The 22,235-nt window shown below is 32.3% G+C and overlaps 1 protein-coding gene across 2 annotated transcripts in view; it reads left to right on the forward strand.

The window, feature by feature from the left end:
- Positions 1-22,235, forward strand: part of fig4a (FIG4 phosphoinositide 5-phosphatase a) — an 81,469-nt gene that overhangs the window by 13,006 nt on the left and 46,228 nt on the right. For both annotated transcript variants that reach the window (XM_058755941.1, XM_058755942.1), the window contains exons 6-16: positions 313-363; positions 2,169-2,314; positions 3,345-3,473; positions 6,768-6,868; positions 8,073-8,235; positions 12,950-13,047; positions 15,302-15,435; positions 15,927-16,043; positions 17,586-17,631; positions 18,896-19,044; positions 19,119-19,285. In XM_058755941.1, the coding sequence (XP_058611924.1) occupies positions 313-363; positions 2,169-2,314; positions 3,345-3,473; positions 6,768-6,868; positions 8,073-8,235; positions 12,950-13,047; positions 15,302-15,435; positions 15,927-16,043; positions 17,586-17,631; positions 18,896-19,044; positions 19,119-19,285 (1,301 nt within the window). The remainder of the gene's footprint in view (positions 1-312; positions 364-2,168; positions 2,315-3,344; positions 3,474-6,767; positions 6,869-8,072; positions 8,236-12,949; positions 13,048-15,301; positions 15,436-15,926; positions 16,044-17,585; positions 17,632-18,895; positions 19,045-19,118; positions 19,286-22,235) is intronic.

The raw sequence follows: 22,235 nt of genomic DNA on the forward strand, positions 1-22,235 counted from the left end.
AAATCAGCATATTAGAATGATTTCTGAAGATCATGTGACACTGAAGACTGCAGTAATGATGCTGAAAATACAGCTGTGCATCACAGAAATAAATTACAGTTTAACAGATATTCACATAGAAAACAGATATTTTAATTTATAATAATATTTCACAATTTGTAATGTATTTTGGATCAAATAAATAATGTCTTGGTGAGCAGAACAGACTTCTTTAAAAAAAAAAAAAACTTTGTTAGTGTAGGCCCAATTATTTAATGACTATATCATGAACAAATTCAGACTAGAATGTTTTCTTTGCATGTTTTTCCACAGATATGTGAGAATCTTCCAGAACGTGGATCTGTCCAGTAACTTCTACTTCAGGTGAGTGTTGATCCTTCATCTGTCCGTCTTGTCGTTTATCTCAGAGCCCTTTAGAAAGCGTCTCGTACTCATAATGCTGTGACCTCGAATCACTTCCAGATCATTGTAATGGAAATATGATTTCTTGAGCTCCTCAGATGCGCCGCTCATGTGGCCTTATTTGTCCTTTTCCCCGTTTCTTTCCACCAATCTGGCCGTACCGTTCTCTTCTCCGTCTCTTGGTTTAGAAAAGAAGTGTATTAAAGCAGCTGAAGTCATTTCAGTCGAATAATAATACAAATAATCAGACAGCAGTCCTAAAACCTGTTTGAACATTATAAATGTCTGAATGTGGTATTAGATCACAAAATATATCAAGTGCCATTTATTGTCAAGAAAGATTTGACAGACAAACATTCGACAAAAAAATCTTGAATATTGATACATATGTACTTTCTTTTTTTAATTGAGTTTCATCGTAGTGAAAAAGAGTACTTGAAGAACTTTACTATAAGAACTTTAATCTTTAAACTTTAATGAGACCGCTTCCTATATATATATATATATATATATATATATATATATATATATATATATATATATATATATATATATATATATATATATATATATATATATATTATAAAATCAATAGTCAGAATATATATAAATGTATATATACACACACACACACACACACACACACACACACACACATATATATATATATATATATATATATATATATATATATATATATATATATATATATATATTCTGACTTTGATAGATAGCTAGATAGATATTGCTAATATTTCTATTATAGTTTTTATTTATTTAGTATTGTTTGTACAGTTTTAAAAAATTTTTTTTTTTTAATGTCTATATAGTTTTCTATATTACTTTTAATTTTAGTTATAGTTATTTTAGTACTAAAATTTAATAAAATTTCAACTAATTGAAAATGAGAAAAGGCTTGGTAGATAACTGAAATAAAATAAGTTTAAGGTTAAAGTTTATATTTTATTTCAGTCATCATTTACTTTTTCAATTAGCATTTTTATTTTTATTGTTTGAGTAAAAAAAAAATGTGCGTGTGTGTAGAATAAATGTATAAAATGTTGTCATAAAAATATGAAAAATAAATAAATTGTACTTTTGAATAAATAGGTAGATATATATAAAAATATATATCAAAAATTATTATAAAAATTACAAAAATGATTCACCCTCATTTAACTTTATTGATCTGACTTCATCATCATCATTACTAATAATATTATTTATATATAATTTTATCTTTTTTTTTTTAGCCCTGAATTTTCATGTGGTTCTGTATTTGATTTATTAGTGAGGGCTTTGATTGATAAAATCAGCTCATTAATCTCATTTCATTTCCGTCATGTTAGCTGAATTTTAATCTTCTGTTGGCATAACTTTCACGTTAATACAGTTTGATCTACAAAACAGCAAAGCAAGCAGAAGTTAATTAGTTAGTATTTGCTTCAGAAGTTTGTTGTTTTGTGTCCCGCTGGTGAATGAGGAAAACAAGAGAACAGCGTTGATAAATTGACCACGTATTAATTTTGTATGTGGACGGCTCTGAAAATGAGATGTCGTCTTGTGGGAAGCTGAAATAATTGCATGTGAGCGCTGATGAACATATGCATCTCTCCAAACGAGTTCATTCGGTGCGCTTCATCTCTAAGCAACATGCTGCCTGTCGCCTAGCAACAATGAAAGCTGCATCCCGCTGCTCGACACACATGAGAAGCGTGGTGATTTCTGCCTTGCGTTCATGTGACCCTTTGACCTTTGAACTGTAGTTACAGCTACGACCTGAGCCGCTCGCTGCAGTATAACATGACACTGCTGCAGATGCCGTGTGACGCTGGAGAAACCGAGGAGCTCAACACCAGCGGCAGACAGGACAGCTTTGACATCTTCGAGGAGGAGGGACTCCCCACTCAAGGTATGCTTTCTTACCAGTCTTGGATTTTATTTTTTTAAATTAAATTAATTTAAAATAAAATAAAATAAAATGTATTATCATTTTATATTTATATTTGATATATATATTTTATAGTGTTTTTGTTTTTTATTTGCTTATTTTATATTATTTTTATATTTAATTCTGTTTGGTTTGATTATTTTCTTTCTTAATTCATACATTGAGATTTTATACATGTTTCATAGCATTTTCAGTAGCATTGTATTTTTTATATTTTTCATTTCATGTTTAAACTATTTTATTTTTATTATTATAATATCGTTATTATTGTGATTATTATATAATCGCATCCAAAATAAAAGTTTTTGTTCACATAATATATATGTGTGTACTGTGTATATTTATATATTATGTATATATATAAATACAAACACATGCATGTATATATTTAAGAAAAAATATGTAATGTTTATATATTTATATATAAATTATATTCATTTAAATGTACACATGTAAATATTTTCAAAATATATACTGTATCTGTGTGCTTTTATATATACATAATAAATATACACAGAACACAAACATATATTATGTAAACAAAACTTTTTGGATGTGATTAATCACAATTAATCGTTTGACAGCACTAAATAGTTTATGTATTTATTTTTATATATATATTTTGTATCGCCTTGAGTTTTATTTTATATTATGTATTTATATATTTAATTTATAGCACTTAAAATGTTATTTTATTTTAATTTGTTTTTATTTTGTTTTGTTTTTAATTTTATTTCTTAATTTATATTTATATATATTTTATAGCACTATTGGGTTTTGTTTTATGCTATTTATTTTATATTTTTATTTTATTGTTGTTATTTCATTATTTATTTATTTAATTTTCAAGGTCTCAACTTTGGCTTTTTTTGCCCTTTTTTGTTTCTTTTCTTGTTATAGAGAAAGGACTTGATTCCAGTTATTTATTCTCTTCTCATTGTCAGACACACTGTTTGTGTGTGAATTATTAATTAATGTGTTTGTGTTTCAGTTGTCCACAGTTTAATTAACGAGCCCTACGCTAAGTATGTGTGGAATGTTCGTCTGCTGGAGAAGGTCAAAGACATCGTCCATCCTGATTGGCTGCTCTACATCATTCACGGATTCTGCGGCCAATCCAGTATCCTCTTATATGATGTTTTTATAGATAATGTTCGGTTGTTGTCTCAGATGCATCTCCGTCTGTCTGTGGTCTGTAGTGCGTACGAATGTTTTCATATAGATGAATCTCTGAGCCCAAAGTCAGACAAAACAAAGTCTGTGCCCGTTTCACACTGATGCACATTGATGTGTGTTTGTGTGTGTATGAGATACAACAACAGAAACAGCGTCCACAAAATCAATGTAACAGCAGCTGATGCGCACAGTGTAGTCAGCATTGTTTATTTATAACGGCAGTGATCTAGTTTTATAATTGCTTTCCACATGTCATGCTGCAAAAATACAGCTAAAACCTACTTTTACATTTTTTTTATTTTCTAATTTCTTTTGTGCATCCTTTTGCTAAATATTATTAAAACCTATTTGTTTATTTATTTGTTTGTTTACCCTTATGTAAAATTGTTAAAAACAACAATTTTATTTAATTTTTTTTTTTTTTTTTTTTTGTACCCTACATTTGTATTTTATTTTATTTTGTACCCTTCTGCAAAATGGTTAACCATTTTATTTAATTTTTTCCATTATTTTTATTTTTCTCTTACGTTGTGCCCTTCTGCTAAATGATACATTTTATTTTTTATTTTATTTTAATGTACTTTTTATTTTAAAATACAATTTTACAAAACCTACTAAATAGAAAACCTTCTTATTTTATTATTTTTGTTTTAGTTTGCACCCTACCACAAAATAGTTTTTATTTTAAAATTTTTTTTGTATTTTTTTATTTTTATTTACCCTTCTGCAAAATACTCACTTAATTGATTTTTCATAATTTGTTTTTCACCCTTACATTAATCACTATTTTAAATAAATCAAATCAATACATTATTGTTTATTTTTACAATTATTTATAAAAAAATTTAAATGATTTTTTTTTTTTTTTTTACCCTTCTGCAAAATAGTTTTAAATAGTTAAATATTTTATTTTATTTATTTTTTATTTTGTTTTGCTTTATTTTATTTTATTCTGCAAAATACAGCTAAAACTCCTTTCTGATAGCATCACATGGCTTCTAGCTGATCGAAGCTGCTTTGGAGGGTTTATCATCTCAACTAGCTGCTGGTGAACCTGATCTTGACCCGCTAGATCACTTTGAACCAGCAACAAACTAGTTACCGTGTTCCAGAAACTAGCTCGACATCAGCTGTTTTTCCCAGCAGAAAGTTCAGGAGGGTCAAAACTGAACAAAAAGGTTCAAAACGAGCTAAAAGAACACAAAGAGAGCGAAATGGTCATCCGGAGAGAGTCTGGAGCTGTTGATTGCTGTGTGGCGTAATGGTTTCTCTCTGTGAGGAGCCTGAAGCAGCGGTGAAAGGGTTCACAGATGTCAACAGCGTTTTCACAGAGCGATGGAGACGCTGAATGATCTCAGAGCCTAATGCATTCATAAGAGCAAAATAAGAACTGAGAAGCACACAAAACACTTGAGAAATCATAGGTTGGGGTCAGTAAGATTTATTTTATTTTTTATGTTTCATTAAATTTTTTTACTTTTCTTTATTCATTATTTTATTTTATTCAGAGCTAAAAAAAACCCTAAAAAAAACCTAATGTCTGAATATGTGTACTTCTCTACCATATGGTATGCAAAAAGTAGTATGTCGAATCTCTAGGCCAGGGGTCTTCAACTAAAACGGCTCGAGGTCCAGTAATGAACCCTCCCCACCAGCCGAGGTCCGAACAATTATATATAAAAAACAATTGATGGTTTTTGCCAGGCCAGGGTATCTGCAGGATATTTAAGCTTAAATTCAAGACTTTTAAAGACCTTTTTTTTTAAGACCTGCACAAAAAAAAAAAGAAAAAGCCTGTAAAAAGCACGATTTACTGTTCAGATGCAAGTCTTCACAAAAACAATCAAGTATTACACTAATTAAATAACATATAAATATATTTTACTGCCTTAATTGTTTACATTTTATAACACATCTGCGTGTTTGCTTAAAAACATGGATTGATTTTCACATTGGCCTTTGACAACAGCAGACTGTACGGGCTGATTGAAAATGGAAAATCATTCTCTTCCAGCAGGTGGCGCTTTGGGAACGGCAGCAGTACACAAAGCCCAACAGACAGACTCCGCAAAGCAGATGACTTTGAAACGTGCAGCGCTCATATTTATTCAAAGAATAGCGCAATTCTTGTCTTTCAGTCCCCACATTTAACACCTCCTGAAATCATAATTAAGACTTTCTTGTAACATTTAAGATTTTTAAGGACCCGTCAACTTTCCTAATTTTTGAAAATGCCATTGCTTTTCACCCACTGAAAGTTTCATCTGTCTGCGCGCAGCGGGCAGCTCTCTGCTCTCATCACTGCTCGCACGACTGCACCCAAACGGCTCTAGAGCTGACCTTGATCTGCTAGATATAAATTCGATGTACTAGAAATTAGCGTTTGGTATTTATTTCATTATGTTAAAAGCCTTCACGGATTCGGACCGGATTCCGCTACCGTAAAGACTACAAAAGCTGCGCCAGTTGAAATAGAAACTAGATAGGTCCGGGTCCAGATAGGACGGCTTCTGGGTCCGGACCCGGACCGCGGTCCGCCTGTTAGTGACCTATGCTCTAGGCTGTCTGAAAACTCAATTAGAGTTCGAAGTCAAATGAATTAAGTATTTGGATGTCCTAGTAATTGCTGTTTGTATACTAAAGTAGAGAAGTAGGTGTATTTAGACAACTCTAATTGTAGTGCACACTTGCAATAAGCTTTTCACTTCACTCTACAGATAGTATGCGAACACAGCCAGCAGTCTTAAAAATATATACAAAATGCAGAGAATATTTTTTATTTAATTTTTCATTGTTATTTTATTTATCTTTGATCTTCAGAGCTTTTAATTTTAATTATTTAAATTTTTTGCATTTATTTTTAATTATTATTTTATCTATCTTTTCAGCTTTTAATTATTATTTTTCATTTTTGTATTTCATTATTTTAAACTTTTTTCCTTTTCTTTTCTTTTCTTTTCAAAATACAAAATGCAGACTCAAATCCTACTTTATTTAATTTGATTTTAATAATTGATACTTAATTTAATTATTTATTTTATTTTCATTTCTTGTAGCCTTCTGCAAAATACAGTGAAAACCTATACTTATTTTATTTTTCGTTGTTTTTAATTTTTATTTACCGTAACGTTATATTCCAGATTTCTGGTGGGACGGTCATTTGTTATTTTTATTTAGTCGTCTCCAGATGTGTTGATATCAGATGTTAGTGTTGTTGTTGTTTAACGCTGGTGCTCAGAGCTGTTGATCTACGGTCGGCCGGTGCATGTCACGCTCATCGCCCGCCGCTCCAGCCGCTTCGCCGGGACGCGATTCCTCAAGCGAGGAGCGAACTGTGAGGTACGGACCATGTGCTCGTTTGTCCTACACGAGCCGTGCTTCTTCTGTATTTATCTCTGTTTGTTCAGGTGTGATTATGTAACGTTCGTTTGCTCTAAAGCTGTCGGCCGTTAAAGCTTCTCTAAGCTCTCTGTGATGCTTTATGACGGGGAAGATACTTCAAAACTGCAGACTGACGTATTTCAGAGCTGCTCATTTCACAATTAAGCTACAGTCAAGCTGTCTTTGAGAAAGTATTTCACTACACTACAGGATGCTTACAAAAGTCTGTAATTGTGTTGAAGCTACTTAAGGGAACGTTGTACTTATGTAAGTATTATTTATAAATCTTTGATTATTTATCTTTGATTTTCAGAGCTGAAAACATGTCTGAATATGTGTACTTCTCGACCCTGAAATATGCAAAAAGTAGTATGTCAAACCACTAGGCTGCCCGAAAACTCAAACACAGTGTGAATTTATACAAAACTCGGGTTTTATATAATTTATATAATTTATGTAATTTTCATTTTATTTTATACCCTTCTGCAAAATATATTTTATTTTATTTTATTATGTATTGTACATTTTTATTTTATTTAATATTATTTTTCAATTTTATTAAATTTAATTAAATGGTTTTTGTTGTATTTAACTTTATTTGACTAAATATATATATATATATATATATATATAAAATAGAAATATTTTTTATTAAAAGATAGGCATTTTAATTCATTTAATTAATTAAATCTGATTTATTATTTCTTTTTTAACCTTTTTATTTAAAAAGTTTAATTAAAAGCTTCTTATTTTATTTTATGTCTTTAATTTTCAGAGCTCACAACATATCCCATGTTTTAATGTTTTTATTTTATTAAATGTTTTTATTTCATCTTTTTATTTTATTTTATTTTTACATTTTATTCAATTTAATTCAAAGTTGTTGTTTTTTTCATTTTAATATTTTTTATTTACATTTTTAAGTTTTTATTTTTTAATATTTGTTTTTAAATTAAAAGCTACTTATTTTAATTTTCATTATTATTTGTTTTTGTTTTTTTGGACCCTTCTGCAAAATATAGTTAACCTACATTTTAATTTCATTATTATTATTTTTGTTTTAATTTAATTTAATTTAGAGCTGATAACATGTCTGTTTATGTGTACTTCTCTATATGCATGTTAAACGAGTATGTCAGGTGATTTGTGCTCGTATTTTCAGGGCGATGTAGCGAACGAGGTGGAGACGGAGCAGATCATCCACGACGCCTCAGTCATGTCATTGACGGCGGGCAGTTTCTCCTCCTGTGTTCAGGTCCGAGGCTCGGTTCCTCTGCACTGGTCTCAGGACATCTCCACCATGATGCCCAAACCGCCCATACGCTGTAAGAGCCACTTCCTGTCCATTACCTCACCACTACTTCCTGTTTATCAGCTCAAAACTGAGCCTTCGCTCTCCTTCAGGACAGGGAGGGATGTTTTCTAGAAGAGAAAGGCTGTGTTTAAATGCGTTTATCTGTTAAAGGTTTGTTTGAAAATTCTTCGGAGCTCAAAGCTACAGACATTAATAGGTTCTTTAAATGTGCAATGTTAGATTTGAACATTCAGAAAGTGTGTCCTGTATAAAAACATCCAGTCAGACCCTGAAATGCCAGATTTTGCATACGGATGTTTTCATGATCCTGGTTTATTTAGATGAACTGTCTCTGACCCCAAAGTCATACAAAACAAAGTCTGCACCCGTTTCACACTGATGCACATTCATGTGTGTGTGTGTCTGTGTGTGAGTGTGAGTGTGTGATTTTATCATGGGTGTGATCTAGTTTTACAGTTGCTAAACACATGCCATGCTGCAAAATACAGCTGAAACCTTTTTTATAATTTTTTTTTAAATTAATTTCTACTTTTATTCATTTTAATACATTTAAAATGTTTATTTTAATGTTTATATTTTTATTATAAATAATTTGTATACCCTTCTGCAAAATAGTTTTTCTTTTTAAAATTATTTACTTTTTTTCACCCTGCTGCAAAATAGTTCAAATCTATTTTATTTAATTTTTTATTTTATTCAGTGATCTAGTTTTACGGTTGTTTTCCGCATACCATGGTCCAAAATATAGTTAAAACCTACTTTTATTTTTAATTAAATTCATACTTTAAATTCATAATTAAAATTAAACTCATACTTATTTTTTTAGTTATTTTTGTAACTTTTGCAAAATAGTTTAAACCTTTTATTTTATTTTTTTGCTTCTTCTTTTAAACCACGTCATTTTTACATTAAAAAAAAAAAAAGTATTTTGTACCCTTCTGCAGAATAGTTTTTTATTATTATTATTATTTTATATTTTATTGTGTACCCTTCTGTTTTATTTTATTTTATTTTATTTTATTTTATTTTATTTTATTTTATTTTATTTTATTTTATTTTATTTTATTTTATTTTATTTTATTTTATTTTATTTTATTTTATTTTATTTTATTTTATTTTATTTTATTTTATTTTTTTATTGACCAACTTCTGATGGTATCACATGACCTGCTACATCACCTTGAACCAGCTACAAACCACTTACCGTGTTCCAGAAACCAGCTTGATATGAGCGTTTTATTTTTTTTTCCTTCAGGAGGCATTCTGGCCCAGTTTAGTGTTGTGAAGTTTTCTTATGTCCACTTGGATATATACGTCACTATAGAGAAGAAAATATCTCTTGCTTCTTTTAAGTTCACCTCTACCTGAACATCAGTTGTTTCTGCTGGTTTTTAGAGGTTTTAGCAGATTCTTCTCTGTCGGATGGCATCACCCGGGCCGTCTGAGGATCTCTCATCTTCTCTTGCTTTATCTCTATCCTGAACCCATTTCACCGCTTCTCAACCAGAGCAAGATGACATTTCATATGTACAGCAGCTCATGCTGATCCAGCTGCGCACTCGCTGCTTATCTTAGATTGGTTACCGCCAGCGTCCTCAACCGTGTGTGTGGGGGTTTGCTCGGGTTCGACATGTCCAACTCCTGTCTAACACAAATTCTGTCGTGCTTGTGATGCATCAGTGCTTTGAAAGCATCGCACAGCTACAGTTTGTTAATGGCAAATATTAATGGGAAATATGACACAATTAAGTTATAATTTGACTTTTTTTCAGGGTTCGTACAAGGTGCTTAAAGTGCTTGAAGTACTTGAATTTGACTTTTTGAAAATCAAGTCCTGGAAAACCCTTGAAAACAGCCATATTTATGAAAAGGTACTTGAATGTTTAAAAGGCAGTATATATGAAAATAGTGTTAATTTTTGTTTTAGATTAAAAACAATCTTTTCTCGCAAAATTAATGATGCAGCGTGTCTGATATAAATACAGAGCCATTTCACCTGGCTTTCAGGAGCGTAAAAGATCTCACGATATTGCTCCTTGAGGTGAAAAGTGGTATCGCGATATCAGTATAAAGTTGATTTTGTGGTAAAACCTTTGATAGTGCTTGCATTATATTGTTCGGACTTTTATTGCATGTGCAGTTTGTTTGCTTTAGTACCTGTATCTCAATTTTGACTTAATGTCATAATTATGACATTTTGTCATAATAATGACTTATCTCATAATTCCTAGTATCTCAATTCTTGGTATTATAATTGACTTTTTATGTCATAATGACTTATCTCATAATGATGACTAGGTATCTCATAATTTCATCTTATCATAATTAGGCCTTTTCAGGTCGTAATGACTTTTATTTCATAATTATGACTTAGTATCTCATAATTTTGACTTAATATTATAATTATGGCTTTTTATGCCATAATAGTGACTTTTGTCTCTGAACGATGGCTTGGTATCTCATAATGATGATTTAGTATCTCAATTTTGACTTAATGTCATAATTATGTAATTTTGTCATAATCATGACTTATCTCATAGTTATGACTTAGTATCTTAATTCTGACTTAGTATTATAATTGACTTTTTACGTCATAATGATTTTTATCTCAATGACTAGGTATGTCATAATTTTGACTTATGATAATGACTTTTCATGCCACAATAATGACTTTATCTCATAATGATGACTTAGTATCTCATAATAATGACTTTCATCTCATCTTAGTGCCTCATACCTCATTTTATCTCATGTGACTTTGTATCTGTAAGTAAATAAGCACAATTACTAGAATAATAACTTTTAAGACTATCCCATTGACTTTTTTCTCACATTTTGGCAAATTAAACTGATCCAATAGCACAAATCCGGACAAAAAGTTCTTAGCCATGATAAATTGTATGTGATTTTCTTCATTTCCAGACTCATCATCCTCTGCACTTACTCATCTTCCTAATACATTATGCAATTTGCCTGATGCAATGTTCTTCTGTCAGAAGATGATGAGGGTTTATGAAGAATGTTTTCTGTAATTAGGTCAGTTTGATATAGGTATAAAACAGCACTCACACAAAGGGCTAGGATAACAGATATCGATTTTCTGCTAAACAAAAAGGGAGAGAAGTTGTTATGCAAGGCTCGAGTCTCGGCCATTTTTCGTTGATTGTTTTGGGTGCTGTGAGAAGATGAGACAGTTTTTCTCTTTCATCACTAGCATGTGTCATGCGGCCATCTCCGTGAGCTTTGTCTGGCCTTCTGAAGGACTTTTCAGTGCTCAAGTGCTTGATTATGCCGACTTTGAATACGCTTTGTGTGGTGTTAATGAATCCATGTAAAAGGGAGATTTGTGTATGCGAGAGAACCTCGTTCTCATAACCTACTTCCAGGAGTGTTTTGTGTGTTGTGCTCTAATCTGTTTATAGGTTTGTAACTACACAGTTATATTGTAGCCTGCTGCTTGGCGCAGACTTATGACCCACATAGTGTACATTGGTTTGTCTTAAATGGTTAATGTCATATTCATATGGAAGCCCATTTCAAGTAAGAACAAAATGATGACACAAAAAGTCAAAATTATGAGATACTAAGTCATAATTGACAAATTCAAAATTATGAGATAATGGGTCATAATTATGATATAAGTCAGATATAAGATGTGAAGTCATAGTTTGGACGTACTGTAAAATTATGAGATACTAAGTCATAATTGAGAGACTAAGTCAAAAATGTAAGATGCCAAGTCATTATGACAAAAAGTAGTAATTATGAGATACAAAGACAGTTATGACACAAAATTAAAATTGAGATACCAAGTTATAGTTATGACCTAAAAAGTTAAAATTATTAGATACTAAGTCATAATTGACGGTAAGTCATAATTTTGATACCCTAAGTCATAATTATGACAGAAAATTTTAATTATGAGATACTAAGTCATAATTATAACATGAAAGTCAAAAATGTAAAATGCTAAGTCATAATTATGACATAAAAAGCCAAATTATGAGATGCTAAGCCATAATTATAACAAAAAGTCTAAATTATGAGATACTAAGTCAAAATCGTGACATAAACGTCAAAAATATAAGATGCTAAGTTGTAATTATGAATTATCATAATTTCAATTTTTTATCTAATTATATAATGTTATGTCATTTTGACTTAGAAAGTTTTAATTCTGGCGTAAAAAGTCAATTATGAGATAAAAGATTAAAATTGAGATGCTGAGGACAAAAAGGTCATAATTATTCTATAAAAAGTCATAATGTCATATCATAATGAGAAAGTAATAAATTATGAGTTACTATTTTTTGCTTTTTATTTAAAAGAGCTGATAGAAATATTATCTCTGGCATCAGCTGGTCTTTGAAGGACCCAGGAAAACATTTTAAATTTTTATCACACAAAACTGAGGAATATTTTCTAGAGTTGTCAAGTTGCACAGAATTTAACCTATTTATGAGAATTTTATTAAATGTTTGATTATGATCTGTATCTGCCATGAAATGCATTTAGAAGCTGATATGGGAATAAACTCAAATGCAGACAAATCTAACTGAAATAAAGCTGAAAACAATTTCTTGGTAATTTGACACACGATGTAAAATGTGAACTCATTTGCTTTAAAATGACTCTGAATTCAAGTCATCCTGACCATGAATCTTATGACTGTGAATCACTTCTGTAAAGAGCTGTTCTTATTAAAATGCTCTTTCTCTCTCTAGTGGACCAGGCTGACCCGTACGCTCACATCGCTGCGCTTCACTTCGATCAGATGCTGCAGAGGTTTGGGTCGCCCATCATCATCCTCAACCTCGTTAAGGTGAGATCCAGTATTTACTGTTCCAGAATCTCCACATCCTCCGTTTCACCCCAAAATCAGGATTTTAATAGTTATATGACATACAAAGTCAAAAGTTTACATTTTGTGATACTAAGTCATAATTATGACAAAGTAAAAATTATGAGATACTGAGTCATTATGACATAAATAGTCAAAATGATGAGATACTAATTTATAATTATGAGATATTAAGCCATAATTATAACAAAATGTCAATTGTGTCAAAACTACGATGGACTCAAGAACAATTTTAATCGTAAGAGTTGATAAGAATCGTAAGATAAGAATTGTCCAAACTTTTATAAGCTGAATTTGATTGAATATTTGATTAAAAGCTGCAATGAAATAGCCTTTAGGAGCTGATATGGCAAAAACTCAAATAAAACACTTTTAGCGTCTAATGCACTTGCTATAAATACAACAGACTGCACACATGAAGAAATGCACATGCACTTTTCACTGGTGGTTTTGAGTAAAAGCGACCGTCCAGATTTCTCTCACGTTGGTTGTCATGAGATATGACAGAACAAAGACCCAAATCACAGTATGAGCCAAAAACACACACACACACGAGCCATGTGATGTCCGTGTGAACTCCAGGTGCCAAAAAGGGACAAAATTTAACACAAACTATAGCCTGACAGGTTGAAAATACATGTGCATGTGTGTTTGTGGCTTTGTTTCAGTGTGTGATTCACCATATATTTTCCATCCAGATAAAAGTGTGTGACAAAAGAGCCTTAATGACCCAAATGAGGTGCATTACATGCTAAGAATGCGGTCTAATTAACTCCACACGGTCGTTTAGCGCGCTGGACCATGCAGTCGCAACACGTGTGCGGTTTGTGTGTGAAGTGCATGTGTGTTTGTGAGCGCACTGACCTCCAGCATAAACTCTGAGTGTTTGTCAGTGGCCTCCAGTGGAGTGTGTGTGGGAGGCAGATGGCATTGTGGGCCGCAGGAGGACTCGGATGGCCGCAGAACAATTTCTGTGAACGCTGGAGTCGTTCAGAAGCACGTGCAAATGTGGCAAGGATTGAGCGTGTAAATCACACATCGATCACGTGTGCTTCTGCCTGCTGGTGTGTGCGGCGGTCAGATAATGTCTTACTAGTGTTCATCGTGGATTAGTCATGGCTCCCTATAGAGGAGGAGGAGGACGTGTGTTTGAGTCATCGTCCACAACATGTCTACATCCACATCTTGCACAATACAGCGTTTCTTATGCATTGTGATTCATTATTTAATTGTAGGTATAGAAATGTGCATTTGAAAATCTAGCATCCTGGCAAACCTTTAATGAACATTGCTGGTTTTATTTTTTTAAACAATATCTGATGTTCTTCAAAGTAAAAATGCAGTATTTAGTAATTCTGTAACATTATTTAATTTAGCATTTTAGAAAAGAGAGAAAAGGATTGTCAAAGTTGTGTTTTTATGAAAAAAATGCATTTAAAATGCATTATTGTTTCATTTTCATGCAACCTTTGATGTCCTCCAAAGTAAAAAAAATTAAATAAAAATGAATTCTTTATTAATTCTGGTTCATTATTTAATTCAGAATTTTAAAATAAGAGCGCAAATGATTCTCAAAATTGCATTTATTTGATCAAAAATACAGTAAAAACAGTAATATTTTCTTCTAATTACATTTTTAAAAAAGGGAGCAAATGATTCTCAAATTTTGTTTAATGATGAAATGCATATAATTTACGCATTTAAAACAAGTATTAATTGTTATTCATTCTGGTTCAGTTTAGCATTATATTAAAAGGGAGTGAAAGATTCTTAAAGTTGTGTTCCTATGATAAAATGCATTCAAACTTATTATTTGTAAGGAAATGTTATTTTGTTTGTATAGCAATTAGCTTTGTTGTATTGTTTGCCAAACTTTACCATCATAGTTTTTCTAGAATGCTGTATTTCACACACACACACACACACACAAAAAAACTGATGTAAGGTTTACTTTAAAACAATTTCCACTCAGAAATTGCTAGTAAATTTAATAATTAAATGTGAAATTTTGAAGTAGTAAATTTTGTGAAACATACTCTAATGATCTCGAAACATTTTTTACAGTGTTTTTTTTTTTTTTTTAGCAGCAAGTTTGTCACCAAGAAATTGCTGTTTCAGGGCTGGAGAGCATCTTTTGTTAGAAGTTGAGGTTAAATTGTTGGAATCAGTGGGATCAGTGTAATGATCGTTAGTTTGGTGGTTTTGATTTTGTCAGAAACGAGAGAAGCGGAAGCATGAGAAGATCCTGAGTGAGGAGTTTTACCCGGCCATCATCAACCTGAACCAGTTCCTCCCGCCAGAGCACGGCATCGAGTACATCGCCTGGGACATGGCGCGATACACCAAGAGGTGCGTAAAACTGATGTAAAGTGACTTTTGATATGAACTGATATAATATTTACAGGTTTGGAGTCTTTGAGATCATATAAGAAATCTCTTCTGCTCACCAGCGCTGCATATATGTGATCAGAAATACATTAAAAATTTTGAAATATTATTAGAATTCAAAAGAACTGTTTTCTATGGAAGCCCATTTCTGCCACTGAATAAAAAAAAGTTATTGCGACTTTTTATTTCACAAATTTTTTTTTTCAGAATTGCGTGATATAAAGTCAGAATTACGATTTATAAAGTCAATTGCGAGATAAAAACTTTAAAGGCGTTTTAAAGTCAGAATGGCGAGATATACTCACAGTTCTGACTTTTTTCTCAGAATTGCGTGATATAAACTCACAATTGCGAGTTAAAGTCAAAATTGGGAGATAAAAAGTCGCAATAACCTTTTTAATTGTTTATTCAGTGGAAGAATATAAAAATCTTTTGTGACGTCTCGTCTGCAGTAAACTGTGTAACGTGTTGGATCGTCTCAGTATGATCGCTGAGAGCGTGGTGAAGAGGACTGGATTCTTCGTTAATAGACCTGACTTTTATTGCCACACGTTACGTCCTGATGAAAGGTAAATGCACACATTTAAATGACCTTTACAACAACACATCCGTTTGTTTAATGTGAGCTTTATTGTATAATAGCTTTATTCCACAAAAGCAAAGTCTGTTTCAGCAGCGGCGTCACATGCTAATGGTGCAAGAAATCAACTAATCAGTCTTAAGCTTGTGTAAATAATGTGGTTTATGTATTTAATAACAAATGTGACTCATTTAAATTCACATTTATGTGATAGATATGCCCTCAGAAAAAACCTGTTCTGTCAAACGTGTTTTTATATGCAAATGAGTTTTGTTGCAAATCGTTTGCAGAATATTCAGAAATGTTTGCTGCAGGGGTTTATCAGAGCACTAAATTAAAGGAACAGGCCACCCAAATATGAAAATTTGCTTAGGATTTACTCACCCTCAGGTCATCCAATATGTTGATGAGTTTGTTTCTTCATCAAATTTGGAGAAATGCAGCATTGCATCAGTGTCTCAGCAATGGATGCTCTGCAGTGAATGGGTGCCGTCAGAATGAGAGTCCAAACAGCTGATAAAAACATCACAATAATCCACACCACTCCAGTCCATCAGTTAACATCTGGAGAAGACAAAAGCTGAGACACATCCAGCATTAAATCCACCATGGTCTTCTCCAGATGTTAACTGATGGACTGGAGTGGTGTGGATTATTGTGATGTTTTTATCAGCTGTTTGGACTCTCATTCTGACGGCACCCATTCACTGCAGAGCATCCATTGCTGAGACACTGATGCAATGCAAACCTGATGAAGAAACGCACTCATTCTAATATTGGATGGCCTGAGGTTGAGCACGTTCAGCAAATGTTCATTTTTGGGTGAACTTGTCCTTTAACATTTTACTTGAAGCTTTTATATGTAATGCATTATAAAAATGTCTTGAATGCATTAATAATGCACCTCACAGTGCATTGTATAATGATTGCTGTAATGCATTACAGCAGATGTAACAAAACATCTCAAATATTATAATGCATTTTATCTTTGTTTACAATTATTTATTGTGCATTACAATGTACATTATTGAATATCTTTATAATGCATTGCATTATACATAAAAGCTTCAAGTAAAGTTCTACCTGAAGTTGTTGTTGTTGAGAGTTTTCTGTAGCTTTTTTATTTCTAGTAGTGGATTCATGTGAAAGATTTTTATTTCACATGAAGGCAGAATCTGTTTCTGCAAGGCCATGATGCTTTAAACACTGAATGAATGACTTTATAGATCAGAGAGACTCCAACTAATATACCGAACCAATAGACAACAGCAGTTTCCATTTTGACGTTTTTCTTCCTGATGAGCTGCATATGTGTACAGTGCTGCAAACACTATCTCTGTCCTTCTCATAAGAGCTCAGAAAACCTCCCGTCTGAGTCACAGCTGAAGTAAATGGCAGCACTTTTGTTGTTTTCCAGCTCTTGTTGTTGTCAAGCGCTGATGGTCCACGTGTTTCACTGATTGGTTGTCAAACACTCGAGGTGAAAGTGTGAGGCGAGCAACAGTTTTAAACGACTCTCTTTGTTGTTCAGGTGGGGAGATCTTGGAGGGAAGGTCACACCGAATGGCAGGTTACAGGTTTGTTTCGACTCTCGGCTTCAAATCTGCTGCATGTTGGTCCATTCAGTGTCCATTCAGAAGTAAAGCGTCCGTCTGACTGACATAATAAACAGCAGTCATTTATTACAGATAAATAACTGTGAAGAAATCCTGTTGTATGCAAAAATATTTAAAATGCATTTAAAACCCATCTTAAGACATCTTCTTAGAGAAGCTTTTGAATGAATGAATGATGCATTTATATAGCGCTTTATTGTGTATTGCTGTACACCCAAAACGCTTTACAATCATGTGATCAGTATATAGGTGTTGAACAGATTCACCTATTTTTTATGAATTTGAATTCATTGTTAAACACTAAACACACTAAAACTAAAATAAATGTTAACTGAAATAAAATATAAACTGTATATAAAAACTATATAGACTATATATGAAATAAAATATAAACTATATATATAAAATGTGATATATATATATATATATATATATATATATATATATATATATATATATATATATATATATATACTTTGTGTTTTTTTTGTTTTTTTTAGATATTCGTGTTTTCTTTTTAGATAAATGTATTTAAAACATTTAAGGTGTCTGTTTTACTTTTATTTTGTGCATTTTTTATTTTTATTTCTCTTTTATACATTTTTATTTTACAATGTTGTAATAAACTGTTTTTGTCCATTTTAGACAAGTGGTAGGAATACCTGGCTTGAAACTATCTGTCAAAATTCAGCAAGTTATCACTGCTTTTTTTTCCCCTCTTTATATATATATATATATATATATATATATATATATATATATAATAAACACATTTAAAACCCATCTTAAGAAATATCTACTTAGTGAAGCTTTGATCCCTAAGTGTTGAATAGACTTACTTTTTACCTTTTATGCATTTTTAATTCCATTTTTTATTTCTCTTTTTTTTTAAATTAATTTTAATACATAAATTTTAATTTTTTTATACATATTTTTAGTTTCTTGTCATTACACTTTGGTACACTCTGGGGGTTTTAAATACATTTGAATTTAAACAATATATATGAAATATTTAATTTCATGCAAAGTGCACTTTTGATGATGGCAAGATGTTTTAAAGTTTTTGAGTCTCTTCTGCTCACAAGGGCACAACTTAGAATAGCAGTTTTCTATGTGAATATCTGTTAAAATGGAATTTATTTCTGTGATCAAAGCTGAATTTTCAGCATCATTACTCCAGTCTTCAGTGTCACATGATCCTTAATTTTTCGTGTTGTTTTGACAGACGGGCGTTTTGAGGACGAACTGCGTGGACTGTCTGGATCGAACCAACACCGCTCAGTTCATGGTTGGTAAATGTGCTCTGGCGTATCAGCTCTACGCTCTCGGGATGATCGACAAACCCAAGCTTCAGTTTGACACGGACTGCGTCAGGTATCTGCGCAAACACGCATTACAGCAGTCAGAAGCTGTTTCCGTCGACTGATGTTGGTTCTGTGTGTGTGCAGGTTATTCGAGGAGCTGTACGAGGATCATGGCGACACGCTGTCTTTACAGTACGGAGGATCCCAGCTGGTCCATCGAGTGAAGACGTACCGAAAGATTGCGCCATGGACGCAGCACTCCAAAGACATCATGCAGACGCTCTCCCGTTACTATAGCAACGCCTTCTCAGGTAAAGAGCTGAGCACCTGGATGCTGCTTTCATCTGTACCGTGGTATTGCAAGGTGGTACGCAAGGTTATTATACACTAGGGCTACCCCCCCTAATTAATTAATAATAATTATTATTATAGCTAATTATTATTAACCTAGAGAAATGTGCGCTGTTCAAGTCATTTTTGCTCATGCATATAAGAGTAGTACATCTTTCAAATCTGTGAAGACTCTACGTTTATTTGTGTGCACTCACATTAACAACATAACATTGCGCTTTTGTAAAAAAATGACGGTTTCTGCCGTCTCGGCCTCTGTGAACTTGAGCTCGAAACTCTGTGCATATCTTTGCCTCACAGACATTTAAAATATATATATAGAGAGAATTGAATGTCTACTTTCAAATGAACCAATTCAAATGGAAAACAGATATTCTCAGATTATGTAATCTGTGTGAAACATGCATACAGGTGCGTCCACTACAGCGGAGATGAAGAGTCAGTGTCGCTGAGTTCATCTCTTAAACAGAAACAAAGAAAGCACTTGTTTATCAGTGAATTATTAAAATGTTAATGCATTCTAACACATAGAACACATTCATAATCATAGCTTCTGCGGTGCGCTGTGGCAAGCTTTATGCGTGTGCTTGAGGGCTTATTAGGCTATGTAAGCAATTAAAGGCTCATAATAATGATTTAAATGGTTTATTAATAAACATGTGATTAGTCAACTAATGCTTAAAATGAACTACTACTAGTCAACCAGAAATTTTTTTTTTATTTTTTATTAGTGCCGTCAAACGATTAATCACATCCAAAATAAAAGTTTAACCATAAGCATGATATTGTAACTATGGTGTCGATTAGTTAGTTTTTCAATAACTTAGTTTTGTTTCGTTATAGTTTTTCATTTATTTTGACCTTTTTATTTTATTTCAGTTGACGAAATTGTTTTTTCATCAGTCGTTTTCGTCTTAGTTTTAGTTTTCATTTACGCAAAATTCAACATTTTCAACATTGATAATAATCAGAAATGTTTCTTGAGCGGCGAATCAGCATATTAGAACGATTTCTGAAGGATCATGTGACACTGAAGACTGGAGAATTATAATAATATTTCCCAATTGTTGCTGTATTTTTGATCAAATACATGCAGCCTTGGTGAGCAGAAGAGACGGCTTTCAAAAATATAAAAATGCAATTATTCCAAACTTTTGACCGGTAGCATATATATTTAATTCATTTATTTTATTACTTATATTTTTTGCATTTCTAATATAATTTTTCTTGATTAACCAGATTTATACTCCAGATTCTCATTACAGTCATGCAAAAAAAATTATTTTACATTCATAACTAGATTTTCAAAGATTATTCATAATTTTTCCACATACCTGTTTCTAGAAATGTGCGTATTACATAATATGATGTTAATATGTCACGTTTCATAAGTTAATGATGGTCTGGAGCTAGAGAGAGAGAGAGAGAGAGAGAGAGCGGGCGAGAGACCTGTGTGAGCCATTATATCCTCCACCCACATTCTCTCATTCTCTCCTTCATGAATTATTTATATCTGGCTTTGTGCTGATGGGCCGCTTTGTGTGAATTATAATGATTACATTTATAAACGGCCGATCTCACATGTGATTTGCCCTGTGCAGAGCCGAATCGATCAGGGAACGTGCGAATGCGCCGCATGCAGTGGCTTATTGTCAGGTTTTGCTGTATAAGAAGTGATTTTCTGAAATCACTCTGCATTTGAATGACATTTGAGTTTTTCCATGTTTATAGTGCTTTGTTTATTGTATTTCCTGACATGATTGGATCTTTTATATGTGGTGGTATAGCAACAACCCAGTTCTAGTCTCCGTGGTTACAGCGTCTCCAAACTCGAATCCCATTGGTCGATGGTGAATAATATTGGGTCTCACGGTTTGTTTTCCTGTAATTCTGCGTTTGAACGTTCACCGCGTCATTGGTTCCTCGCGGGAGTTCGGTTTGCGCACACAAACGTTCATGTTGTGGTCTAAATTGCTTGATGTTCTCATAATAACTTTATGATTTTAGGATATGAGTGAAGTCTAATGTAACCCTGAAATGTGCTGTAATTGCCATTCGGTTAATTGGCGAAGGCGCTGCATTCCAATCAAGCGCTGATTATATTGCACCCGTGTGAACGCTTTCGCTGTCAGCGACGCTGCATGGTTTACATAAACAAACAGGTGTGTGTGTGTGTGTAAGTATTTTTATATCCCGGTGGGGACTTAAACCTGAATACACACAGACTCATGGGGACTGTGAGGATATAAATTGAGGTCCCCACGGGTAAACAAGATTATAAATCATACAGAATGAAGTTTTTTGAAAATCTAAAAATGCAGAAAGTTTCCTGTAAGGGGTAGGTTTAGGTGTAGGGCAATACAATATACAGTAAACCATTACGCCTATGGAATGTCCCCACAAGAAAACCTGTGTGTGTGTGTGTGTGTGTGTGTGTGTGTGTGTGTGTGTGCGTGCGCATGCGCGCGTGTGTTTGTGTGTGGAGGAAAATAATTAGTGATGCGCCACAAAAAAAAAAGATTTCTAAATCTTGGGCAAAATTGGAACTGAACACTGAACTCTTATATTATATTTTTATATTGTAGTGTTTATATTTTATGTAATATTATACTATTTTTATTATTAATTTTTAAATATGTATTTTAAAATCCCTTTACATATTAAAACTAATACTTTTGGCTAATAAATATAAAGTAATTTTTAAATGTTTACCCTATGAAGAGAATTAAACAATATTTTAAGATGAATTAAAAATATTTAATGTTTTTTTTTTTAATTTAATGTTTTTGCTGAATGATTCATAACATATATGCCTTAATTTATTTTTTATTTTAATTAAATTAGAAATTTTTAAATTGTATTTTAAAATTCTAGTTTTTAAATTCAAATCGTTTAAATTGTAAATGTTTA

This window comes from Onychostoma macrolepis, chromosome 20 (assembly GCF_012432095.1).
Source record: "Onychostoma macrolepis isolate SWU-2019 chromosome 20, ASM1243209v1, whole genome shotgun sequence".
In the NCBI taxonomy this organism is placed as follows: Eukaryota; Metazoa; Chordata; class Actinopteri; order Cypriniformes; family Cyprinidae; genus Onychostoma; species Onychostoma macrolepis.